The sequence below is a fragment of the Pogoniulus pusillus genome, chromosome 1 (genome assembly GCF_015220805.1).
Source record: "Pogoniulus pusillus isolate bPogPus1 chromosome 1, bPogPus1.pri, whole genome shotgun sequence".
Taxonomy (NCBI): domain Eukaryota; kingdom Metazoa; phylum Chordata; class Aves; order Piciformes; family Lybiidae; genus Pogoniulus; species Pogoniulus pusillus.
The window spans coordinates 53886552-53913864 of record NC_087264.1 but is presented as its reverse complement, the minus strand read 5'-3'; the positions used below and the strand labels follow the sequence as shown (position 1 = coordinate 53913864).

Here is a 27313-nt window from a genome sequence, read left to right as displayed (position 1 = left end):
CCACTTCATTCTCAGCGTGGCTGGGAATAGTGTCACCAAGTTTGGAGAGAGCCAGCAAAGACATTAGCAGGACAAGGGGGGAAAAGCAAAGTTTCATAAAGCACAGAGAGCTTTAAAAACATGAAATGTAAAAGTCCTACAGTAGTTGGGGCTGGAAAGGACCTTAAAGATCATCTAGCTTCAACCCCCTGCCATGGGCAGCGACACCTTCTTCTAGACCAGGTTGCTCAAGGCCCCAGCCAACCTGGATCTCAACACTGTCAGGCTTTGAGCCTCCAAAACCTTTCTGGGCAACCTGCTCCAGTGCCTCACCACCCCCATGGAGAAGAATTTCTTCCTAATGTCTTATCTAAACCCAACTTCTTCCAGTTGGAAGCCATCACCCATCGTCCTGTCACTCTACAAAAAGTCCTTCTCCAGCTCACCTGTAGCCCACTTTAAATCCTGGCAGGTTGCTTTAAGGTGTCCTCAAAGCCTTCTCTTCTGCAGGCTGAAAGACCTCAACTCTCTGAGCCTGTCCTCACAGCTGGGGGGCTTCTAGCCCTCATACTCATCACTGACAAAGATACGAAATCCAGTTCATTCTCTCTGCCTCCTGTTCTCAGGAGTTTGTAGGGTTCCTTAATCACTCCAGTTGCTCCTTGCTTTTCCCTCGAAGGTGCAGGCACAGCTAACCTCAGGAGAAACCAGAGTGATTTGATTTATATCATCCTTTTTAATGCTGAGTTGGTCCTTCACGCATTTCAAGCACACCCAACCAGCCTTGCAGCAGCCCAGAAAATAACTCCCCCATCAGCCACCACTGTGCCTGTAATTGCAGGGAAGACTCTACTCCTGCACGGCCTCAAGTTGGAGTGGGGGTTGGGGGAGCAGGTTTCTAACCACATTTCTTGACAAATGATGGACAGCTCCTGAAACTGCAAGCAATAGGTTTGGAGTCCCAAGAGGACTGCCTTCAAATATGTCTATGTTCTGAGGGTGGATCAGTTTTCCCTGCTGCAGGCATCCTGCCGAGAGGTGAGGTCCTAAGCAAAACACAGGAATCCGCCTGCGAGCCTTTGAGGTGGCAGGAGCCTAAGGGGGTTCAAAGACAAGGCTGGCTGGTGGGCAGCACCTCCGAGTAGTGCAGAGGTTAGAGGTTAGTAAAGCAGGAGCCACTGGCCAATAAAACAGTGTTTGGAGAGCCCACTCTACAGATAAATTGAGGATCTGTTTACACCTTTCCCAGCTTTCTGAGGTACACCCAACTGCTGCTTCCCACTGTGATCTCGTCCCAGTGTCCAACAGCATCTCCCCTCCTCAGCAGCTGCCCCACTCTCTCCGCTTGCTTGGCTTTGTAAGGCAGCTAAAAAGCAGGCTTGGAAACTTTGAATCAGCATCCAGCATCCCTCCCCTCCAAACCAACCAACCAAACAAATAAATAAAAGGCACAACTGCTTTTATTTGTGTCAACTGCTGCAACAAGATCCCTCGTGTTTGAGATTTCCCATGCCCGCTACACTAATGCTGGGAGAAGAGAAGCTTAAATTGCCTTGATTAGAGAAGCTAAACACAAAGGCAGGCCTGTGCCAATCACACACATGAAAGGGTATCTTTCTGAAGCTAGGCCAACAAATCTAGGTAAGGTTACCCCCATATTACAGCAGTCAAAAGATCAGCACAGGCCTCAATTGCACAGCTTAAGCTCCAAACCAGGAAGAACTTGTCCTTTTGATGAAGGGAGATTTTGCTCTGTTTCCTGTAAGCTATAAGCTTTCTTGATAGAAATAGATGTATGTGTCTGCTGGCTGCCCCCCCCAACAACCAAACTCTGGGCTGCAACAAAGGAGGCATGGCCAGCAGGTCAGCAGGGGTGATTCTGCCACTCTGCTCTTGTGGTACCCCATTTGGAGTGCTGTGCCCCGCTCTGGAGTCTCCAGCACAAGAGGGACAGTGAGAGATCTGTTGGAGAGGATCCAGAGTAGGGCCACTAAGATGATCAGAGGGCTGGGCCACCTATCCTATGAGAGTGGGCTGAAGGACTTCGGGCTGTTCAACCTGGAGAGAAGGCGGCTCCAGGGAGACCTTAAAGCAGCCTTCCAGTACTGGAAGCAGGGTACAGGAGAGCTGGGGAGGGACTTTTTACAAGGGCTTGTAAAGACAGAGTAAGAGAGAATGGCTTTAATATGGAAGAGGGAAGATTTAGACTGGAGATTAGGAAGATGTTCTTTGCAGTGGGGGTGCTGAGACACTGGAATAGGTTGCCAAGGGAGGCTGTGGATGCCCCTCCCTGGAGGCATTCAAAGCCACACTGGATGAAGTTTTGAGCAACATGGTCTAGTGGAAGGTGTCCCTGCCCAGGGCAAGGAGGTTGGAACTAGATGAACTTTAAGATCCCTTCCAAGCCAAACAGTTCTGTGATTCTCTGATCTGAAACAGAGGAACATTTTTTTTGCAGTATGAAGCCACATTTGGTAAGAGAAGAGAAATGTCCCAGAGGAACATTAAAACCCAGTTGAGAGGTCCTTGCTAGCCCCCCAAAAGAGCAACATTGATGAGCATTTACATTGTTAGCTTGGACTTTTCTTTGCAACTAAAAATATGAAGAAGAAGGTGTTTGCCTTTTCCCTTTGATGCATGAGGTCTTCTCCAGGGATACCTGGAGAAGTTCTCCAGAAAAGACAACTCTACAAGCTCCCTGGGCAGCCTGGTCCAAGGCTCCAGCACCCTCACAGTGAAGAAGTTTCTCACATTGAGGTGGAACCTCCTGGGCTCCAGCTTACACCCCTTGTTCCTTGTCCTATCACTGGGCATCACCAAAGAGCCTGGCACCTTCACTTTGACACCCACCCCTCAGATATTTATAGACAATGATCAGATCCCACCTCAGCCTTCTCTTCTCAAGACAAGACTAAACAGTCCTAAGGTTCTCAGTCTTTCTTCATAGAAGGGATGTTCAAGTCCTGCAATGATCCTCATAACTCTTTCGGACTCTTTCCAATGGTTCCCTATCTCTGTTGGAAATCCAAAAACTGGACACAGCATTCCAGGAGTGGTCTCACCACGGCAGAGTAAAGGGGAAGGAGAACTTCCCCAGACCTGCTGGACATACTTTACTTCTCCAAAAGCAGGGGAGGTCAATCTGCTTTGGAGATCATCAGATTTTTTCCACAGCCTACCCTAACTGTGTACAAAGGGTTAAGTACCCAAAGTCCACTGCATCACTGAGTGCCCTCAACTTCCTGAGCCCTTTCTTAGAGATGCCACAACAAGAATAAAAGTTTTCCTTCTAGGAAGCAACAGGGTAGGGCAGACATCAGTATATAGGAGAAGAATCCACAAGATCTCAAGAGGGGCAGATTGGAGAGCAAGGAAAGTCTCATATAGTAGTGCCAAGATCCTACAACTCCCCTGGCGATCCTGGCAGTAAGCCAGGAAGGGTTTTGTCTTTCCTTAGCTGTTTGCAGCCACAAATGTGGGTTTTTTTCCCCTCTGGGGGAGGGGTGGGAGGGCTGGAACTAAACTTCACTGCATCTGATAAGATGGCAAATTGTTCAGGCCTGACATTTACGGGGCACCTGGACTTCCACTGAAGTACTCTGGGAGGATTAAAGCAGAGTGAGCCTCTGCACTCACCCTCCTTCAAACGCCACAAATGGCAGGCAGATGAAAGCTCCTCTCAGTTTGATGAGTCTCAAGAAGCCCTGAGACAGAAGCTGTTCCCTGTCACAGGAAGAACTGCAGCTGCAAGTTGAATATTGGCATGGAAAGGACTTGTAGAAAAATCTAACTGCTCAAAAAAATTCCAGCACTGATACTGGAATGAAGCTCTGTGAAAATGGATGAAGATGAGCCAGAGTGTGCCCAGGTGGCTGAGAAGGCCACAAGCATCCTGGCCTGGATCAGCAATAGCACAGCAAGAAGGACCAGGGCAGGGATCATCCTTTTGTACTGGGTGCTGGTGATGCCACACCTCAAATACTGAGCTCAATTCTGGGCTCCTCACTCCAAGAAGGACACTGAGGTGCTGGAGCACGTCCAGAGAAGGGCAATAAAGAAGAAGGGTCTGTAAAACAAGTCTGGTGAGGAGCAGCTGCAGGAATTGGAGGTGTTCAGCCTGGAGAAGAGAAAGTTGAGGGGAGACTTCACTGCTCTCTACAACTCCCTGGAAGGTGGATGGAGCCAGGTGGTCTCTTCTCTGCAGGAAGAAGTGATAGGACAAGATGAAACAGCCCCAAGTTACACCAGGGGAGGCTTAGGTTGGGCAGCATAAGAAACCTCTTCACTGAAAGGGTTCTCAGCCACTGGAACGAGCTACCCAGGGAGGTGGTGGAATTCCCATCCCTGGAGGTGCTCAAAAGACACAAAGATGTGATGCTGAGGGACACAGTTTAGCACCAGCCTTGCTAGAGCTAGAGAATGGTTGGACTCGATCTTAAAGGTCTTTTCCAGCCACAACAGCTCTGGGACTCTAAGAAGCAAGCCCTGCCCCAGAGGAAACCCCCAGCAGCACCCAGGCCCTGCTGCAAGCGGAGGCCTTTTGACAGCAGCAGGGCTGGCTGGAGCCAGCAGAGCACTCATATAGCTGTCAGCAAGCTGATAAGAGCTGAAATGACTCCAGAGAGCCCTCCTGGAAGAAGAGCCAAAGCAGCAGATGAAATGAAAGGCAGGAGAGGCCTCAGCAAAGCCAGCCACTCATGGTGTCAGAACGTGGCACTGAAACAAGGCACTGATTGATGGGTCTGGCTTCAGCCCTGTTTGACCCACAGCTTCAGGTCAGGGCTGAGACACATGGGACCTGCACTGCAGAAACCATGGCAGCTCATCCAGGTAACTCCACTGTGGGAACAAACTCTGCAAGCTACCTGGTTCCTATCCCAAGTTTTTTAAATTTCCATGCCTTTTTAGCTTTTCTTTGTCCACAAAGACAAAAAGGCTAAGACCTTCACTAATAAAAGCCAGGAATGCTACGTGGCCACTCTTACAAGCACAGAGTTGTTTGGGTTGGACAAGACCTGCAAGAGCATTGAGTCCAACTTTCAGCCCAACACCACCATTAAAACATGTCCCAAAGTGCCATGGCCACAGGTTTCTTCAGCACCTCCAGGGATGGTGACTCCTGTTCCAATCCCTGACCACTCATGCAGCAAAGAATTTTTTACTCATCTCCAACTTAAACCTCCCTTGGCACAATTTCAGGCCAATTCCTCTCCTATCACTTGATACTAGGGAGGAAGAGACCAACTCCCACCTCACAGTATCACAGTATTATCAGGGTTGGAAGAGACCTCACAGATCATCAATCCAACCCTTTAGCACAGAGCTCAAGGCCAGACCATGGCACCAAGTGCCACGTCCAGTCCTGCCTTGAACAGCCCCAGGGACGGCGACTCCACCACCTCCCCGGGCAGCCCATTCCAGTGTCCAATGACTCTCTCAGTGAAGAACTTTCTCCTCACCTCCAGCCTAAATCTCCCCTGGCACAGCCTGAGGCTGTGTCCTCTTGTTCTGGTGCTGGCCACCTGAGAGAAGAGAGCAACCTCTTCCTGGCCACAACCTCCCCTCAGGTAGCTGTAGACAGCAATGAGGTCTCCCCTGAGCCTCCTCTTCTCCAGGCTAACCAATCCCAGCTCCCTCAGCCTCTCCTCGTAGGGCTGTGCTCAAGGCCTCTCCCCAGCCTCGTTGCCCTTCTCTGGACATGCTCAAGCATCTCAATGTCCCTCCTAAACTGGGGGCCCAGAACTGAACACAGTACTCAAGGTGTGGTCTAACCAGTGCAGAGTACAGGGGCAGAATGACCTCCCTGCTCCTGCTGACCTCCTTTCAGGGAGTTGCAGAGAGCAATGAAGTCTCCCCTCAGCCTCCTCTTCTCCACAATAAACACCCTCAGTTCCCTCAGCTGTTTCTCCCCAGTCCTGTTCTCCAGACCCTTCGCCAGCTTTGGTGCCCTTCTTGGGACATGCTCCAGCACCTCAATGTCCTCTTTGGAGTGAGGGCCCCAAAACTCAATCCACTATTTGAGATATGGCCTCATCAGAATCAAACAAAAGGGAATGATTCCTGCCCTAGTCCTTCTGGCCACACCACTGCTGATCCAAGCCAGGCTGCTGTTGGCCTTCTTGGCCACCTGGGCACACTCTGCCTCATCTTCAACCGGATATTAACACCAAAGTTTTCTTTCTGTTAGGTGGGGAGTGTTACAATGTCAAAAAGGAAGGGGCAGAGAGCTTTCTTGTGCAAATAAACTCCTTACCTAGAATCCATTCAGCTGGGAGGAATGTCTAAACAAACAGAGCAGTAACCCCTCTGTTCCCACTGCACAGCACTTCCATATCCTGACCCAGTGTCTGCATGAGCCTAGCTGGGTTAAAAGACTTCCAAGTATGTTGGTATGCAGTGAGGAAAGACCTTGAGGAGATCTCTGTGTATTGAGTGAGATTGAACTCACAAAAAGAGGGGGAAAAAGGCAGAGGTAGAAGGAAGTGACGGAAAACTTCTCTACGTAATGATAGAACTGTCAGGGCTGGAAGGGACCTCAAGGATCACCTAGCTCCAATCCCCCTGCATGGGCAGGGACACCTCAACCTAGATCGGGTTGCCCACAGCCACATCCAGCCTGGCCTTAAAAACATCCAGGGATGAGGCTTCCACCAGCACCTCGGGAAATCTGTGCCAGTCTCTCAGCACCCTCACTGTGAAGAACTTCTTCTAACACCCAATCCGAATCTACCCATCATCTGGATGAGGGGACTGAGTCCAGCATCAGTAAGTTTGCAGATGACACCAAGCTGGGAGCAGGAGTTGATCTGCTGGAAGGTAGGAGAGCCCTGCAGAGGGACCTGGACAGGCTGGATGGGTGGGCAGAGGCCAATGGGATGAGATTGAACAAGGCCAAGTGCAGAGTTCTACACTTTGGCCACAACAACCCCAAGCAGCACTACAGGCTGGGGACAGAGTGGCTGAGAGCAGCCAGGAAGAAAGGGACCTGAGGCTGCTGGTAGATAGTAGCTGAAGATGAGCCAGCAGTGTGCCCAGGTGGCCAAGAGAGCCAATGGCATCCTGGCCTGTATCAGTTGCAGTGTGGGCAGCAGGACAAGGGAGATTCTTCTGCCCCTGTGCTCAGCACTGTTCAGGCCACACCTTGAGTGCTGTGTCCAGTTCTGCGCTCCTCAATTCAAGAGAGATGTTGAGGTGCTGGAAGGTGTCCAGAGAAGGGCAACAAAGCTGGTGAGGGGCCTGGAACACAAACCCTATGAGGAGAGGCTGAGGGAGCTGGGGGTGTGCAGCCTGCAGAAGAGGAGGCTCAGGGCAGACCTCATTGCTGTCTACAACTACCTGAAGGGAGGCTGTAGCCAGGTGGGGTTGGGCTCTTCTGCCAGACAAACAGCAACAGAACAAGGGGACACAGCCTCGAGTTGTGCCAGGGGACGTACAGGCTGGATGTTAGGAGGAAGTTGTTGGCAGAGAGAGTGATTGGCACTGGAATGGGCTGCCCAGGGAGGTGGTGGAGTCCCCATCCCTGGAGGTGTTGAAGCAAAGCCTGGCTGAGGCACTTAGTGCCATGGTCTGGTTGACTGGACAGGGCTGGGTGCTAGGTTGGACTGGATGAGCTTGGAGGTCTCTTCCAACCTGGTTGATTCTATGACTCTACCCACTTGTAGTTTTACTCCATTCCTCCCAGTCCTGACACTCTAAAAGTCCCTCCCCAGCTTTCCTGTAGGTCTCAACTACCACCTTGGGCATCCTATTGCTGTACTTCATCACTCTCATTCTGCCAAACTTCCTCCTAACATCCAACCTAAATCTGCTCTTCTCTCATTTCAAACCATTGCACTCCAATCACTGCAGGCCTTTGCAAACTGTCCCTCTGCAGCCTTCTTACAGCCCCCCTTCAGGTACTGAAAGGCTGCTATTAAGTCTACCCAAAGCCTCCTCTCCTCCAGGCTGAACAACCCCAGCAACCTCATTTCTGCATCTTGTAAACACCTCAAGGGGTGGGGATTCAACCATCTCCCTGAGGAGCCTGTTCCAGTCTTTCAGAAACCCTTGAGGGAAAAAGTTTCTTCTAATGTCCAACTTAAACCTCCCCTGGTACAATTTGAGGACTTTTCCTCTTGCCCCTTCACTTGTTCCTAGGGAGCAGAGATTCTGATTAGAAAAACCTATTGAGGGGGAAAGTAGAGAGGGGAGGAAACCAGCAAAGCTCTGCTCTGCTTGTTTGCCTTCACCTGTTTCACTCTTCTTGAGGAACACAAGATGTCTGATTTCACTCTCACACATGTCTAGCCCACTTATTTCCCTTTCTTGTCTTGTAGAACTTTGCTGTTACCTGGGTGCTGGAGAAATGAAAAACATGAGGCTGCAGCACCAAACCTGCTGGCTCAGTAGCTGTGCAGCTGAGCTGCTTAGGGACTGGCCTCTGGGTACCTCTGCCAGCGTTTCAGACTCCATCTGGAACTGGTTGGGAGATGGGCAAGAAAGCTTCACAGCAAACCAGAAGGACAGCGCTTTACTGCAGGAACCAGACAAGGCAGCACTCCCAGAGATGCTGCAGTTCCACTTAGACTGCTGTCAATTTTAGCAGCTCAGCCAGCAGAGGCTGTTCTGGATGGTCAATATCTTGGGGTCTCTAAGAGCTGGTCTCCACTTCTCACAGACACAGGGTCTGCTCACAGAACTGAAAATCTACAACAGTGTAGACCAGGCTATGAGCACCAAAATGACTCCCTGCTGGGAAGAAAGATGGGAAACTCAACTAGGAATTGTTGAGGGCACAATGCTCTGTGACTGAACCAGAAAAGCTCAAGTTCAGGTGGATAATGCCCAAAGATCTCAGTGCAGTCAGATTTAACAAGGCCAAGTGCTGGGTCCTGCACATGGGTTGAAACAACCCTATGCAGCCTCCAGACTAATCTATCCCAGATCCCTCAGCTGCTCTTCACAAGACTCTTCACCAGCTTCACTGCACTTCTCTGGACCTGCTCCTGCACCTCAATGTTCTTCTTGCAGTGACGGGCCCGAAACTGAACCCAGGATTCAAGGTGTGGCCTCACCAGTGCTGAGTACAAGGGGATGATCCCTGCCCCAGTCCTGCAGGCCACACCATTGCCGATCCAGCCCAGAATGCTGGTGGCCCTCTTGGCCACCTGGCCACACTGGTGTCATCTTCAGCCAGCTGTCAACCAGCATCCCCTGTATCCTTTCCTGCCAGCAGTTTCTAGTCACTCTGCTCCAAGCCTGGAGCATTCATGGGGTTGTTATGACCCAAGGGCAGGACCCAGCAGTTGGCCTTGTTGACCTTCATCCCACTGGCCTTGGTCCATCAATCCAACCTATCCAGGTCACTCAGCAGTGCCTTTCCACCCTCAAGCAGATCCACACTGACGCCCACCTTCGTGTCATCTGCAGACCTAGAGAGGGTGCCTCAATTCCTTCATCCAGCTCACTGATAAAGACATTAAAGAGTAATGGCCCCAGCACTGAGCCCTGAGGAACACCTGTGGGGACTGGTCACCAGCTGGGTTTAACTCCATTCCCCACCTCTCCTTGGGCCTATCCAGCCAGTTTTTCACCCAGCAAGGCATCCACCCATCCAAGCCACAAGCAGCCAGTTTCCTTAGGAGGACACTATGGCAGGCAGTGGCAAAGGCTTACATGGAGTCCAAGTGGACACATCCACAAGGACAATTTTCTTGCCACAGAAGGAGATGAGGTTAGTTCTGTTTTGGTTTTGTGGTTGGTTTGGTTGGGTTTTCTACAAACTACTGCTGTTTCCTGATTTCAGTATTTCAAGCTCACTCTTCAAGCTGTCCATGAGGTCAGCTGCACTCTCTTGCAATGATGATTTTGTGAGCTGAGTAAACCAGACGCCAAGACACTGAATGCAGGTTTTAACAGATGGCTCCTGTTAGTCTCAAAGCTTTGTCAAGCTAAACGCCCTCCTGACAACATCTCTACCTTCATGTCAAAGAAAGCAAATAAAGCAAAAATCACTTTGCTAGGAGCTGTTAACTGCAAAGTCACTTTTTTCACCTGCAGCAACGTGGTGCTGCCAGCAGGTCCTACTGAAAAGGAAGGGGTTCATCTGTGTGCAGGGACTAAGGAGGAAGGAGACCTCTGATGGCTGCTTTGATATTTGCAGACTGAAACTGAGAATGAAATGAAGCTGGCAGCAGAATTGAAGTGTGAAAAGAGATTTGAGAGTCTATTTTCTCCACACGGATCCAGTGTTAATCTGCACTGTGCAGCTTTCAGCTCTCTCTATGCAGAAATACCCTGAACATTGTAGGCTATGCTCTGACAAACCACAACTGAGGCTGACTTTTGTGAGGACCACACAAAAGATAACTGGACTAAGGCTGGGGAAAGGGATTTCAGAGATCTATCTTCACAATACTTGGCAGAAAATTGACTACAGATGGGTCCTTAAAAGCCATCTGAGATCTGACAGTTCACCTTCCCCCTTCTATATCTAGCTCGCTCTTTCTCCATGTCTCAGTTCCTCGTCACTTAATGCTAAATATACTCCCTTGCCTTTCAACAGGTTCAATAAGGTGACAAGGAGGAAAGATACTACTTTCTACTTTAATCTCTCATCTTTGCTGGCCCAAAAATGTCACCTGTATATATTCAGCATGGTTGAAACCTAGCCCCCTGGTCTGATCATGAAATTCCTCACAAAGAAAATCCTCACACAAATAAAAGCTCTCTTCTGTTGAGGATGAAGGATTAAAACAGCCAGTGACAGTGTACAGAGCAGCCAAGCTCATCCACAAGAACTGGCAACAACTTGAGTAAAGTAGAAGATATTTCACAGAATCACAGACTGGTAGGGGTTGGAAAGGACCTCTGGAGATCATCCTGTCCAACCCCCCTGCTAAAGCTGCACTAGTACAGGTTGGGAGGTGATCTGCTGGAGAGCAGCCCTGTGGAGAAGGACCTGGGAGTGCTGGTGGGCATCAGGTTCTATATGGGACAGCAAAGTGCCCTTGTGGCCAAGAAGGCAAATGGTATCCTGGGGGGCCAGCAGATCCAGGGAGGTTCTCCTCTCCCTCTACTCTGACTTAGTGAGGTCCCACCTGGAACACTGAATCCAGTTCTGGGCTACCCATTTCAAGAAGGACAGGAATCTGCCTGAGAGAGTCCAATGGAGGACTACAAGGATGATAAAGGGACTGGAGCACTGCCTGATGAGGAAAGGCTGACAGTCATGGGGCTGGTTAGTCTGGAGAGGAGAAGGCTGAGAGGGGACCTAATCAAGGTCTATCAAGAGCTGAGGGCTGAGGGTCAGAAAGGAAGGGACAGGGACAGCCTCTGCTCACTTGTGCCCTGGGTTAGGACAAGAGGCAAAGGAGGGAAACTGCAGCACAGGAGGTTCCACCTCAACATGAGGAAGAACTTTTTGACTGTAAGGGTGACAGAGCAGTGGCACAGGCTCCCTAGAGAGGTTGTGGAGTCTCTTTCTCTGGAGACTTTCCAGCCATGTCTGGATGTGTTCCTGTACAACCTGTGCTAGATTCTCTAGTCCTGCTCTGGCAGGGGGCTTGGACTTGATCTATGGAGGTCCCTCCCAACCCCTAACATCCTGAGATCCTCTGATACTCTGCATTCTCACAGCAAGTTGTATGAATCTACACTCCAACCCCAAACCAAAGACTCACGAATCCAATTTCAGCACAGGACATTCTTTTACCTGTCTCTGCATCTCTTCAATCTGTCGCTGAGGGACACTCCGGAGGATGCTGTACATTTCAGGCAGCTTTTCTTCAGGGATGACAACAGAAGCCCTACAACAAAAGAACAAACAACTACAAATAAACCAGAAACCAAACAGTAAGATGAGAAGAAAGAAATTCTACATGAAGATGTTAACTGCTTTTACAACCCAGAATCTTGCCCTAGTCTAATAAGACACATCTACTAAATATTAGCAGTGCTTTGTCAGTGTCATTTACTGTTCTGCAGCACCTCCCTCACCACCCCAGTCAGTTTGCCCACAGATAACACCACCATGGCCATTAAAGCATGTCCCCAGGTGCCATGTTCACGCATTTCCTGAACATCTCCAGGGATGATGACTCCACTACATCCCTGGGCAATCTATTCCCCAGCAAATGCCTGGGCACAATCACTTAGCAGGGAATACTGTGTGCAGGGAAAGAATAATTTAACTCCTTAACACAGTGCATTCAACTACAACTATCTCCTGCAGGCTCAGAAGATCTTAGGAGTCATGGTACAATAGAGAGAATCTAGCATTTCCATGGTCACAGAATGGTAGGGTTTGCAAGGGACTTCTGGAGTCCAAGCCCCATACCAAGGCAGGTTCACCTAGAAAAGGTCACAAAGGAATGTATCCAAAAGGTTTTTGAATGTCTTCAGAGATGGGGACGCCACCACCTCCCTGGGCAGCCTGCTCCAGTGCTCCAACACCATTAAATTAAAGAAGCTCTTTTCATGTTTAGATGGAACTTATGATGTTCAAGTTTGTGTCCAATGCCCCTTGTCTTGGCACTGGGCACCACTGAAAAAAAGCCTGGTTCCACTCTCCTGACACAAACGAGGAGCAGCCGCGGCGCTGCCACAGCCTGGTTTGGCAAAAGAGAGCAGGACCGAGGCTAGCTCAGCTGAAACGCGTTCTTGGCCACAACAACCCCAAGCAGCACTACAGGCTGGGGACTGAGTGGCTGAGAGCAGCCAGGAGGAAAGGGAGCTGGGGGTATTGACAGATAGTAGCTGAAGAAGAGCCAGCAGTGTGCCCAGGTGGCCAAGAGAGCCAATGGCATCCTGGCCTGCATCAGGAGCAGTGTAGCCAGCAGGACAAGGGAGGTTATTCTGCCCCTGTACTCAGCACTGCTCAGGCCACACCTTGAGTACTGTGTCCAGTTCTGGGCTCCTCAATTCAAGGGAGATGTTGAGGTGCTGGAAAGTGTCCAGAGAATGGCAACAAAGCTGGTGAGGGGCCTGGAGCACAAACCCTATGAGGAGAGGCTGAGGGAGCTGGGGGTGTGCAGCCTGCAGAAGAGGAGGCTCAGGGCAGACCTCATTGCTGTCTGCAGCTACCTGAAGGGAGGCTGTAGCCAGGTGGGGTTGGTCTCTTCTCCCAGATAAACAGCAACAGAACAAGGGGACACAGCCTCAAGTTGTGCCAGGGGACGTACAGGCTGGATGTGAGGAGGAAGTTGTTGGCAGAGAGAGTGATTGGCATTGGAATGGGCTGCCCAGGGAGGTGGTGGAGGCACCGTCCCTGGAGGTCTTCAAGACTGGATAAGGCACTCAGTGCCATGGTCTGGTTGACTGGATAGGGCTGGGTGCTAGATTGGAGTGGATGATCTTGGAGGTCTCTTCCAACCTGGTTGATTCTATGACACCCACCCTTTAAAGACTGATCAGTACTGATCAGATCCCCACCTCAGTCTGCTCTTCTCCAGACTAAACAGCCCCAAATCTCTCTGTCTTCCCTCATAACACAACATGCAGCACATAATTTCCCAAATCATAGAATCATTAAGGTTTGAAAAGAACTCCATGATCTATCAGGGAGGAATGGACTGGATAATCTTCTGAGGTCACTTCCAGCCCCTGACATTCTGTCATCTTGGAACCAAATCATCAACACAACACTGCCAAGCCCACCACTAAACCACGTTTCTCAACACCATATCTACACAGCTCTATAAACTCCTCTAGGGTTGGGGACTCCACTGCTGCCCTAGGCAGCCTGGTCTAGGGCTTGACAACCCTTTTGGGGAAGAAATTGTTCCTCATCTTCAACCTACACCTCCCTTGGCACAACTTGAGGCTGTTTCCTGTTGTCCTGTTGCTTGTTAGAAAACAAACCAATCTCCTCCTTGCTCCAGTCTGGTTTCAGGGAGTTGCTGTATAGAGATGGAAAGTCTTCCCTCAGCCTCCTCTTCTCCAGGCTGAACAACCCCAGGTCCCTCATCCACCCTCACCAGCCCTGTTCTCCACACCCTTCACCAGCTTCCTTGCCCTTCTCTGGACACACTCCAGTCCCTCAATGTCCTTCATGCAGTGAGAGACCCAAATTTGAACTCAGTATTCAAGGTGTAAGCCCACCAGTGCTGAGCAGAGGGGCATGATCCCTGCCCCTCCCCTGCTGCCCACACTTGCTGATCTAGGCCAGGATGCTGGTGGCCTTCTTGGCCACCTGGGCACACCCTGGCTCATCTTCAGATGGCTGCTGACCAGCACCTTGCTCTGCTGAGCAGCTTCCAGCCACTCTGCCCTAGACCAGAAAGCAGCCCAACCCTCACTGAATTCAAGCACCAAGTAATAAAGCAAAGCTGGTTGAGAAGAACTCTATCAGCTACAGGACAACCAAATGTCGTCATCTCTGCCTCCTTTTCCTCTCTTATTTTTGATGCTTAATGTTCCAAGAGCAAAGACTGCACAAATCTTCCTCTCCGTTCTGTCCCCTGCTACCTCCAGCACACAGATTTCATTCCAATCACTGAATGCAACAAGGTACCTTCTGCAGCGCTTTGATGTACAACAGCAAGGGTACAAACCTCTTCCAGTCCAGAACCTCAGAGAAAGGCAAAATGTAGGAGTCAGCAATGATGACAGGAACACAGCCAGCTTGGAGAACGTCACTCAGCACAGCCTGGCCCAGGCGGGCTCCACGCAGAACCACACAGAAAGTGGACTCCTGTCAACAAATGGTATCCAACACACAGAGGAGTTAACGAAAGGAAGTGTATAGATGTGCATTAAGCCACCTTAATTGTCCCCCAGGAGAGGGCAGGCCAACTCTGAGGACAGCAGAGAAGGGACAGCAAGCACAGTGGACAACAGGGTTAGAGTTTGACATAATGAGCCAGCAATGTGCCCCCTGGCCAAGAAGGACAAAGGCCTCCTGGGGTGCATTAAGAAGAGTGCGGCAAGCAGGTCAAGAATGGTTCTCCTCCCCTCCACTTAGCCCTACTGAGGCCACAGCTGGAGGAGGTGGCCCAGTTCTGGGCTACCCAGTTCAAGTGAGACAGGAACTACTGCAGAGACCCCAGTGCAATACAAAGGTGGGGCCTGGAACTCTTCTGTGAGGAAGAAAGGCTGAGAGCCTTGGGGCTGTTGAGCCTGGAGAAGAGCAGCCTGAGAGGGGATCTGAGCAATGCTCAGAGAGACCTAAAGGGTGGGGGACAAGACAATGGGGCCAGGCTCTTTTCAGCAGCAACCAGTAACAGAACAAGGGGCAATGTGCACAAACCAGAACCCAGGAGGTTCCATCTGCAACAGGAGAAGCTTTGTGAAGATGCTTGAGCCTTGGAGCAGGCTGCCCAGAGAGGTTGAGAAGTCTGCTTGTCTGGAGAGATTCCAAACCCACCCTGACACTGTGATCCTGGGCAAGCTGCTATGGGTGCCGCCGCTTTAGCAGGGGAGCTGGACAGGATGATCTCCAGAGGTCCCTAACCCCGGCCATGCTGGGATTATTTGGATACATTGCTTCAACTATATCAATACATAGAGGGTTCAGCACTTAGATAAAAATAACCAAGGACACAAACACAGAGCATGAAGTAAGTGGCTAGGTTTTGCACTTGGCAGAAGAGGACATTTCCTACCAAAGCAAGGGGAAAGAAATGGTTTTGACCTGCCAGCAATGTTGTGCTGGTGTAAAAACCAGATAATCCAGTCATTGGAACACAAAAAGAAGCACAGTTTAAGAGATCTGAAGCAATTACTCTTTTCAGACAGAGTAGTGTGTTCAGCCCTGGGCAATGCACCCCCAGGGGTAAATAAAAGACGGTGACTGAACTGAGAACTGTGATCTACAAGGAGAGATTGGCTACACCAATAGCACTCATTCTGAGGGGATGAGGGCAGGAGGAAGATGGCTGAAGAGAGTTTCAGAGATATTAAAAGTCGTTGCAAAGGGGAAGAATATAATCCACTTCTGTCTGTGACACAGAAGGCCCTAAGCAACCTGATCTAGTTGGGAGATCTCACTGCAGGGGGGTTGGACAAGGTAACCTTTAAGGGTGCCCCTTCTACAGCATGCTATGATTGATTCTACTAGACAACAAGCCCTGAGTTGAAGCTGCACCAGAGGAGACTCAGCTTGCAAATAGGGACTGTAGTCACCACTAACATTGAGGAACCTTGCTAGAGAGTCCAGCTACACTAATAAGCCCAAGTCAGGATTATCCCTAAGCCTAAGAAAGAAAAATTATGAAGTTGATAGAGAAAATCCCACAGCTAAGAAAACATCTTCTCCTGCCTGCAATCTGTAGCCTGAGGAAGAAGAGTCAGTAGGCTCAACAGGACAACAAAACATCAAACTGGAACTTGGAAGTTTAAGAAGGCTTGTTGGCTTCACTTGTCCCCAAATGCAATTCTAAAACCCACGGTGTGAGAAGCCTGGAAAATCCTCCCCCTTTGTTCTGCCCTGGTGAGGCCACATCTGGAATACTGTGTCCAGTTCTGGGCCCCTCAGCAAAAGAAGGGCCTCAGGGAACTGCTGGAAAGAGTCCAGCACAGAGCCACAAAGACGCTGCAGGCAGTGGAACATCTTCCTGCTGAGGAAGGGCTGAGGGAGCTGGGACTTGGAGCAGAGGAACCTGAGGGCTGCCCTCATGGTTGCCGCTAAAGAAGCTCAGGGCAGTGTCAGGACAGAGCCAAGCTCTGCTCAGTCATGTCCAAGGACAGAACAAGGGGCACTGGGTGCAGGCTGGAGCAGAAGAGGTGCCATGGCAACATAAGGAAAAACGTTTTCACTGTGAGGTGATAGAGCTCCCAGACTTTTCTGCATTACCCTGATACTCCTCCTGGGTCAAAACCAGAGCGTCACAACTGCCATTGGGAGCCTCAGTAATTATTCAGGTTCAAGGCCACTTCACAGAGCCCCAGCATGGTGGGGGTAGGAAGGGACCGCTGGAGATCATCCAGTCCAACCCCTTGGCTTAAGCAGGGTCACCCCCAGCAGGCTGCACAGGATTGTGTCCAGGTGGGTTTGGAGTCTCCAGAGAAGGGGACTCCACACTTGTACCTGCTAAGGTGTGTCTAGCTGAAGATTAGTCTCATCTTCCCAGCTCTTTCAGGAAGTGTACCAGAAGGAGTTACTCTTACTGCCAGATCCTCACCTGGAGCCTCCCTCGAGACCTCCCTGGATAAAAGTGTGCCAGTGCTGTGCTTAGCTTCAGGGCTGCAAAGATGCTGAGGGGCCTGGAGCATCTGTGAGGAGGGAAGGCTGAGAGCCCTGGGGCTGCTGAGCCTGGAGGTGAGCAGCCTGAGAGGGGATGTGAGATAAAGAACCTGTCGGAGGCAAGAGGCTGGGGCCAGACTCTTTCAAGTGGTGCCCAGTGACAGGCCAAGGGGCAATGTGCACACACTGGAACCCAGGAGGTTCTACCTGAACATGAGGAGAAACTTCTTTGTGGTGAGGGTGCTGGAGCCCTGGAGCAGGCTGCCCAGAGAGGTTGTGGAGTCTCCTTGTCTGGAGACATTCAAAACCCACCTGAAAATGCTTTTGTGCAATCTACTCTAGGTGATCATGCACTGGCAAGAGGGTTGGACTGGATAATCTCCAGAGGTCCTTTCCAACCCATACACTCTGTGATTGTGTGAAATCTTCTCCAAGAGAGGGCTGCAAACAGGAAGATTTAGCAGCCCAGCAGCCCAAGAGCCCAGCTGGTGGGAAGCCTGGAAAGGCAGGGCTGGAAAAGATGAGCAGTAATTGCAGTTCTCCTCCCCCCACGCTCTCAGACAGGAAGAGAATAAGAAGAAGAGTGCTGGGAATGGAAGGACCAGAGAGAATCACCACATATTTTAACCACTGCCTCACTGGATCACACAGCAGCAGGTGGAAGAATCTCTGGTAAGATCTGGAAGAGGAGAGAAAGAAGGAGAAAAAAAAAGAGAGAAAAAAGCAGCAGCCCAGATGTAGCCACAGATGCTCCTCTGCCCAGATAATCATTCTTCCTGTCTAGACAAAGGTTACTATAAATACATCTCCTCCCATCACCACTGTTATCAGCCAGACATTCCTAAGGAAGAGGCAGGGCCCTGCAGAGGAAAATTATTTCAACAACCTCGGCATGTGCCAGCTCTCTTCTGCCTCATAAACAACCCAGCCAGCAAGATAGAGATATAGATGCCCTCTGACTTGCTATCCTGCAGCAATCCAGCATGCAGTTAAAGAAACAGGGCAAATATTGACTGCTTTTCTTTTGGCTGACAGTTTAAGACCCAGGATGACCCTTGTCTCCCTCTCCTCCAATCCCCCTCCTCCTGCTTCATGAGGAATTTTAAACACATTTCCTAGGAAACACACCAGGAGGGGTGGAAACTTCACCTCCCCTCAGTTTGTTTGTTATTTCATCATCGTTTGGTGAGGTTCAAAGAGGGATTATGAGCTGGTGGCCACAGATAGAGCTCAGTGGCCGATGGCACAACTCATTTCAGCACAGGCCAAAACACCTCTCTGTTAGTGAGCTGCCAGGAGACACAGGGGGCTGAGAACATCCTCCAGTTCTATCTTTCCTGACACACCAAAAGGCCTCTGGAAGCTGGGCCACGGCCACACATTTCACCTAGATGTTTTCAGAGCTGCATGCTGACAAGTCCTCTAGCTCAGGCTGTCCTAGCTACACAGTATTTTGCAGGCTTTAACTGCTAAGCTGCACATAACAAACATCAGAGAATGGTAGGAGCTGGAAGGGTCCTCTGGAGATCACTGAGTCCACCCCCAGCCAAAGCAGAATCACCTAGGGCAGGCCACAGAGGAATGCAGCCAGGCTTTGAAAGCGCCCAGAGGAGGAGACTCCACCACCTCTCAGTGCAGCCTGCTCCAGCACTGTCACCCTTACAGTACTGAAGTTTCTCCTCATACTGTGGTGAAATTTGCTGTGCTCCAGTTTATCCTCATTGCTCCTTGTCCTATCACTGAGCAGCTGTATGTATCTGCCCAGCTCTCTGCTCTGCCTCCACTGAAACCCAGGAATAAGCTCCTCAAGGCTCATTTGAACCTTCCCTCCAACTGACAAGGCCATCCTCTGTTCTCAGCTTCACCTAGCAAGGCCTGGTGTCACAGATGAGAAATCCATGCCAAATCCATGCCTGTTACCATTCTGGATGGTGTAGATTCCAATGCTCTTCCTCAGTATTAAAGTTAGTGATTTTGTTTGACCTACTCAACTTTCTCCTCCCATTGCTGCTGGATTTGGTAGTTCCTTCCTATCAAGTGTTAAGTTTACATGAAGTGGTTACTAGGAGACAACCACAACCAATCTCACGAGCTTGTAAAACACATGCAGTGTTTCCAAACTGCAGAGTAGTCTGCTTATTAGTAGCCTTTGTCCTGGTTCGAACTAGGACAGAACTAACTCTGCTCTGAGGGCACTTTCTGAGGCTCAGGTCAGTTTGCACAGCCAGAGGCTGCTTCTAGCAGGGAGAAGCTGATGGGAAGTGTTCCTGCCAAGGGCTGGGTTGCAGAAAGGCTCTGCCTTAGACTTGGTCCTCTGCAGATTGAGGGCACTGCCACAGCTTCTGCCCCACCATGGGCTGCAGGAAGGCAGAGGTGACAGCTGTGGGGAGGAGCAGACAGGACAGGTGACCCTCAACTGGCCAAGAAGGTATTGCATCCATGGATGGCATCTTCAGGTGAAAGCTGAGGGATCACCAGACTCAAGGTTCTTCTTCACTGGGCAGAGGAGTCCTATGAGGACTCTGTCTATTCTGCTTTCAGTCCCAATCCATACCTTCCAAAATCCAAGTCCCAGTTCCCACCTGCCACTGATTCCAGTCTGGGACTGTTCCCAGCATCAGTGGTACCAATGAAGATGTCACTGTCACCAGGGGTTGGGTTCCGTATTGGTTTGTGTCTATTTGTCTCGATTCCATTGGATTATTCTCTCTATCCTAGCTGGTTCAGCTTCTTCCCCAGCCCATCAGTCTCTCTCCCTTTTTCCCTTTCTGTTCCCTTTGGGAAGGCAGAGGGGTTCACAGAGAGCACTCAACTGGTGGCCCACCCAGCCCTCATCCTTGATGATTCTCTTAAGAACAAAGGTAGGACAGAATAGTCAAGCCAACATTATACAGTTTGAAAACAAGTTAACCAAACCCAAGGTCTACCCTGCCAGAGCCAAACAAGACCAGCTCCACAGCTAAGACACTCAGGCAGGGGAAGCCAAGTGAAGCATGGAGGAGAAACAGCCTTACCTGAAGGACTTGAGGATAATCAAAGACCTGGTTCTTGTGACAGCGTTTGCGAACAGCAGGGACCCCCTCTGACAGGTTTGAACACTTGTCTAGGATCAGCACTGACTCTTCGTTCTCAGCCTGAAGAGCTTCCAGCTCCGAGCGGTACTCAGGGTGCAGAGCCATCTGAGATGAGAGGATGAAATACCTGCGAGGACTGAGAAGCCAACAACAGTGTGAGGAGCTAAATGGACATCCTGGCACACCCTGATTGGACAGGCAAGGTTGGGAGGGGAAGCAGAGAATTGTTTGGGTTGGAAAAGAGCTGTAAGCTCCTCAAGGCCAACCATTACCTAACTCAACAAAGGCTGGTGCTAAACCATGTCCCTCAGCATCACATTTACATGGCTCTTCAATCCCTCCAGGGGTGGCAGTTTCATCACTGCTATGGGCAGCCTGGTCCAGTCCTTGAGAAACCTTTCAGTGAAGAAGTTTCTTCTAATATCCAAGCTAAACCTGCCCTGACGCAACTTGAGGTCATTTCCTCTTGCTACTTGGGAGAGGACAGCAACATGCACTTCACTGCAACCTCCTGTCAGGGAACTGTAGAACTCAGTGAGGTCTCCCCTAGGCCTCCTCCTCTCCAGACTAAACAACCCCAGGTCCCTCAACTGCTCCTCACCAGACCTATTCTCCACTGCCCTCCCTGGACCTGCTCGAGCACCTCAATGTCCTTCTTAGAGTGAAGGGCCCAAAACTGAACCCAGTATTCCAGGTGTAGCCTCACTAGCACCAAGTATGGCAGGACAATCACTTCCCTGCTCCTGCTGCCACACTATTGCTGATCCAGGCCAGGACGCTGGTGGCCTTTTTGGTCACCTGGGCACACCCTGGCTCATCTTCAGCCAGCTGTCAACCAGCGCTCCCAGGTCCTTTCCCATAGGGCAGTTTCCAGCCACTCTGCCCCAAGCCTGAAGTGTTCATGGGATTGTTGTGGCCCAAGTGCAGGACCTTGGCACATGCTGAACCTCATCCCATTGGGCTTGGCCCACTCTTCCAGCCTGTCCAGGTCCATTTGTAGAGGCTCAGAAGAGGGGATCTTATCAGTGCTCACCAAGAGCTAAACAGCACGGGGCCAGCCTCTCTTCAGTGGTGCCCAGCAACAGGACAAGGAACAACAGGCACAAACTGGAACCCAGAAGGTTCCATCTGAACAAAAGGAGAAACTTATTTGGCGTGAGGGTGCTGAAGCCCTGGAGCAGGCTGCCCAGAGAGGTTGTGGATACTCTTTGTCTGGAGAGATTCCAAACCCACCTGGTCATTGTGACCCTGGGCAAGCTACTGTGGCTGTCCTTGCTTTAGCAATCCCTCTGGGAATGAGAACCCTGCAGTGAAAGCTCACCACTAACCGTGTCTGTTAGCACCACATTGACACAGCTTTTCAATCCCTCCAGGGACAGGGACACATTTAGTGGTGCACTTGGCAGTGCAATGTCCCTCAGCATCACATGCACACAGCTTTTCAATCCCTCCAGAGACGGGGACCCAGCACTTCCAGCTCACCACTAACCATGTACCTCATCACCACACCTGCACAGCTTTTAATCCCTCCAGAGATGGGGACCCAGCACTGCCAGCTCACCACTAACCATGTACCTCATCACCACACCTGCACAGCTTTTAATCCCTCCAGAGATGGAGACTCCAACACTGCACTGGGCAGCCTGGTTCAGGGTCTGGACAGCACTTCCAAAGAATTAAGTTTCCCTAATGCCCAACCTAAACCTCCCCTGAACAAACCAAAACCTCTCAGTTCAAGTCTGTCAGAAGGACAAGATTTGTCTTAAGAAAAGGAAATAGGTACAGATGAACAATGATAACTGCTAAAAACTCTGCAGTTTTGCTTGTGCAGATGTTTAAAACTAAGTTTTGTATTGTGTCATCATGCTGCACCAGTCAAAATCTAGCTATCAAATCCTGCTACAAAAGCAATGGCATCCCAGCTGCTGGGGAATAACACAGCAGAGCAGTGGAACGTAGTAATTTACACAAAGTAAGGCTGAATGTTAAGCACTTCTCTCTTGTTACACTCCTCCTCCATAAAGCACGTCAAATGCATACCAAAGGCTTAAAGAGCTGGGGTTCTTCAGCCTGGAGAAGAGAAGGCTCTGGGGACACCTTAGAGACGCCTGCCAAGATTTGAAGTGGGCTACAGGAGAGCTGGAGGAGGACTTCTGACAAAAGCATGGAGTTACACAACAAGGGGTGATGGCTTCAAACTGGAAGAAGCTGGATTTAGATAAGACATCAGGAAGAAGTTCTTCACTATGAGAGTGGTGAGGCACTGGAACAGGAAGCTGTGAAGGCTCCAAGACTAGAATTGTTCAAAGCCAGGCTAGATCTGGCCTTTAGCAACCTGGTCTAGCAGAAGGTGTCCCTGCCCATGGCACGGAGGCTGGAATTAGACAATCTTTATGGTCCCTTCTAGCCCAAACCATTCTAATTTCTACATCTCTCTGGCCACCAGATGGAACTATACAAACTGCAGCCAGCTCCTCACACAAAACTCTCAGACCTCAGATCATGAAACTGAACAGAGAGCCAAGCCCAGCACCAGCTCCCACGCAGCAGTTTGTGGTACCCAGTCTGAAAGCAGACAGCATTTAGCTGCCTGCACAGACATGAACACCACCACTGCACCTCCCTGTTCCATACATGCTGAAGCCTATCATCACCTTCATGCTTTGCAGACACAAAGACACAAAGCCTGTGTCTCACTGCAATAATGCTTGAGAACTATGGAGAATCGATTTGGGCTCAACCAGATGGCCCAACACTGAGCCAGCTGCAGGAACATCGCAAGCAGGAAGATAAAGGCTGTGGGCAAAGCAGCCTTTAAAGCTGGAAAGTAGCTCTGCAGAGAAGGACCTGGGAGTGCTGGTGGACAACAAGGTCACCATCAGCCAGCAATGTGTTCTCATGGCCAAGAAGGCAAACGAGATCCTGGGGTGCATTCAGATGTGTAGCCAGAAGGCTGAAGGAGGTTCTCCTCCCCCTCTACTCTGCCCTAGTGAAGCCATAGCTGGAGTATAGGGGCCAGTTCTGGGCTCCCCAGCTCAAAAGAGACAGGGAACTACTGCAGAGAGTCCAGTGAGGGGCCATGAAGATGCTGAGGGGCCTGGAGCATCTCTGTGCAGAGGAAAGGCTGAGAGCCCTGGGGCTGTTGAGCCTGGAGAAAAGCAGCCTGAGAGGGGATCTGAGCAATGCTCAGCAAGAGATAAAGGGTAGAGAGCAAGAGGATGGGGCCAGGCTCTTCACTGATGCCCAGTGACAGAACAAGGGGCAATGGGCACAAACTGGAACCCAGGCTGGAACATGAGAAGAACTTTTTTCAGTGTGAGGGTGCTGGAGCCCTGGAGCAGGCTGCCCACAGAGGTGTGGAGTCTTCTTGTCTGGAGAGATTCCAAACCCACCTGGCCACTGTGATCCTGGGCAAGCTGCTGTGGGTGCCCCTGCTTTAGGAGGCGGGTTGGACTGGGTGATCTCCAGGGGTCCCTTCTACCTCTCACCATGTTGGGAGTCAGAGAACTTTCTCCTGTAACTCAGTGTATGACCTTCCTTGAAGCAACCAAAAGCAACAGCAAGAGCACTGCCCTTACCAGAGGAGAAAGCAAAATAGAATACTTTTTTGTATCTCATAGTGGCAGCACATTTTCAATCACAGCTTTCAACTTGAATGATTTCTGATCTCTGCAAGATACTGTCAGGAGGAAAAAAAAAGCACCTACAGTTTCAGATTTGATCTTCAGTAGTGGAGAGATGTTGAGATACTGGAGCATGTCCAGAGAAGGGAAACAAAGCTGGTGAGGGGCCTGCAGCACAGCCTTGTGAGGAGAGGCTGAAGAAGCTCCTGTGATAATAGGAGGTGCTGGACTAAATGAAAGCTTTTCTCTACTACAAGAGGAAGCAGGATGTTGGACACCAAAGTCACTGCCTTGGCTTCATGTTTTGCTTCCTCTCTTACAACCAAACACTGCCCTGATTTGTGTCTGGTGAGGCTTTCACCACGGATTTTGTTACACCCAGGGTGGTGAGACCCTGGCCTGGGTTGCCCAGAGAGGTGTTAGAACCTCATCCCTGGAACCATTCCAGCTCAGGTTACTCGGGGCTGTGAGCAGCCTGCTATGTGAACATATCACCTACCTGGGTTGACATCTTCAGCCAGGTTTTAATGGCCATGGTGGTGTTAGGCTGATAGTTGGGCTCAATGATCTTGAGGGTCTTTTCCAACCCAAACAACTCTGTGATTCTAGGATATTAAAGGTCTTTTCCAGTTTAAATGGTTCCATGATTCCCTGATAAGCAATGGCATTGATATACAGTTTAATAGCAGGAGCTATTAAAAGCAACACTTCTGGGATGGATTGGACTGGATGATCTTGGTGGTCTCTTCCAACCTGGTTGATTCTGTGATTCTAATGATTCTAACATGACCCAAGGCTGATTAGCAGCTACTGATTAGTAGCTACTTCCCCAGTACCAAGGTTAAAGATGACACTGAGAATACCAGGCTGGATTCATGCAAATTGCTTTACCCTGGTCCTCTTTCTGGCAGATCCACTTCTCCAGACAAAGGGCTGTAAACAGGAATGCTGACATCATAGCCTTGCCGGTAAGTCCACGTGGAGAAGCCTCCTCCAGCAAGCAGAGCTCTGGAAAACAAAGGAAACAGGATTTGCTGGCTGTCAGCACCACAGCATCCAAGAGGAGGCACCCTCTGGAAGAAGTTTTTCCCCTCAGCTTTTGTCAGTAGCATTTTTCGTGCAGTTTCTGGTTCATTTGGCATTTCTGCTAGCTTACAAATCCTGTGTCAATTCTAGTGAAGGTAACAAATTCATAGTTACTGATCCTACTTCACACATTCCTCAATGCCTGCAGTAAAACAGGGCATAGCACATCTGTCAAAGTGCTAAGTGGACTTCAGCTACAAATCCAGGGACAGGCAGCTTACACAGACTGGATGTCTCAGGACAGGATGAGAGGGAATGGACTGAAGCTTGAGGAGGGCAGATTTAGATTGGAGATTAGGAAGAAATTCTTTACAGTGCAGGTGGTGAGAGGCTGGCACAAGGTGCTCTGGGAGGTTGTGGATGTCCCTTCCCTACAGGTGTTAAAGGCCAGGGTGAATGAGGCATTGAGCAACCTGGGCTAGTGGAAGTGTCCCTGCTCATGGAAGGGGAGTTGGAACTAGATGACCATTAAGGCCCCTTCCAACCCAAACCATTCTGTGAATGGAAATAACATGGAGCTACTTGCAACTCTACCTTCAAAGTGATGGCACTAAGAAGAAATAGGACAGGAGCTCCATATGCAGCCGAAGATGAGGCAGAACTGTGCCCAGGTGGCCAAGGAGGCCACCAGCACCCTGGCCTGCATCAGCAAGTGTGGCCAGCAGGACCAAGGAACTGATCATGCCCCTGTACTCATCACTAGTGAGACTGCACCTTGAAAACTAGGTTCAGTTTTGGGCCCCCTGCTCCAAGGATACTGAGGTGCTGGAGCAGGTCCAGAGAAGGGTAATGAAGCTGGTGAAGGGTCTGGAGAACAGGGCTGGTGAGGAGCAGCTGAGGGAACTGGGGTTGTTTAGTTACAGATCAGGAGCTAGAGGAACCTGCTTTAGTTGAAGGTGCAGGGGGCTGGACTTAGTGACCTTTACAGGTCGCTTGCACCCTGAAGTAATGTGTGACTCTCTGACATCAACAGTGCTATGAGCAAGGAGAAATAAAAATAGGCTCAGGTGTTGCTGTTCTGGAATTTCATTCTCTTCCTATTTCTTTAACTCCCTCCCCACCCCCTAACTGGGAAATTACAACCAGATTGTCTTGATTGGATCCGGTGTAAACAGGGCTGCACCTCATCAGCCTTGAGAAAGCAGGTGTGTACCACGCAGAGCTTCACCTAAAGACACCCAGGGGGAACCAACACCACTGCAGCAACTTCACTCGGCCTCCTCCTTCCACAGGCTGGTGGGAGAGTGGAGATATTAACTCTTCATGTAGTCCTACAGACAAATCAGCAGTGGGGAGTGAGCCTGAACCAAGGAGCTTCTGTTTCACAAATATGGATCCTTTGTTATCAAGTCTGCATCTCTGGGGAGCTTCCAAACCCACCTGCACAATGCAAACCTGGGCAACCTGCTGTGGGTGGATGGGATGATCTCCAGAGGGCCCTTCCAGCCCTCAGCATGCTGGGATTCTGCCCAGGAAGCGTTCAGTTTGGGGCACCTTGTTATAAAAGGGATGTGGAGGTGCTGCAGTGAGTGCAAAGGACGGCAACAAAGCTGGGGAAGGGCCTGGAGAATAAATCTTGCGAGGAGCAACTGAAGGAGCTGGGGCCGATTAGTGCGGAAAAGAGGAGCCTGAGAGAGACCTCATTGCTGTTTACAACTACCTGAAGACATTGTGGAGAGGTTGGTGCCGGTCTCTTCTCACAGATAATTAGTGGTTAGTGAACAAGAGGGAAGGGCCTCAAGCTGTGACTGGGTAGGTTTAGACTGGATACTAGGAAAGATTTTTTCCCAGCAAAAGTGGTCACCAACCCTAGATGTGTTTAAAAGTTGTTTGAATGAGGTGCTTGGAGATATGGTTTACGGTGAACCTTGTAGAGTAGGGCTCGTGGTTGGACTTAGTGATCTTGAAGGGTCTTTTCCAACCTGAGTGTTAAGTGCCCCAGTTGGTGTGCACTGTTTCTGCCCAGCTGCCAGGAGCAGAAGCAGCTTTCTGCCAAGGTCAGCAAAACCCAATTCATCAGCAAAACCCCATGAGGAGAGGCTGAGGGAGCTGGGGGTGTGCAGCCTGCAGAAGAGGAGGCTCAGGGCAGAGCTCATTGCTGTCTGCAGCTACCTGAAGGGAGGTTGTAGCCAGGTGGGGTTGGGCTCCTCTCCCAGGCAAGCAGCAACAGAACGAGGGAACACAGCCTCAAGTTGTGCCAGGGGAGGTTCAGGCTGGATGTGAGAAGGAAGTTGTTGGCAGAGAGAGTGATTGGCACTGGAATGGGCTACCCACGGAGGTGGTGGAGTCGTTGAAGCAAAGTCTGGCTGAGGCACTTAGTGCCATGGTCTGGTCGATTGGACAGGGCTGGGTGCTAGGTTGGACTGGATGATCTTGGAGGTCTCTTCCAA

The 27313-nt window shown here is 50.3% G+C and overlaps 1 protein-coding gene across 1 annotated transcript in view; it reads right to left on the bottom strand.

Moving 5' to 3' along the window:
- Window positions 1–27313, bottom strand: part of EXT2 (exostosin glycosyltransferase 2) — a 100115-nt gene that overhangs the window by 56347 nt on the left and 16455 nt on the right. Inside the window, exons 4-7 of the mRNA XM_064152515.1 lie at window positions 24729–24845; window positions 20155–20350; window positions 14511–14650; window positions 11672–11765 (exon numbers count right to left, since the gene is read on the bottom strand). Coding sequence (XP_064008585.1) covers window positions 11672–11765; window positions 14511–14650; window positions 20155–20350; window positions 24729–24845 — 547 coding nt within the window. The remainder of the gene's footprint in view (window positions 1–11671; window positions 11766–14510; window positions 14651–20154; window positions 20351–24728; window positions 24846–27313) is intronic.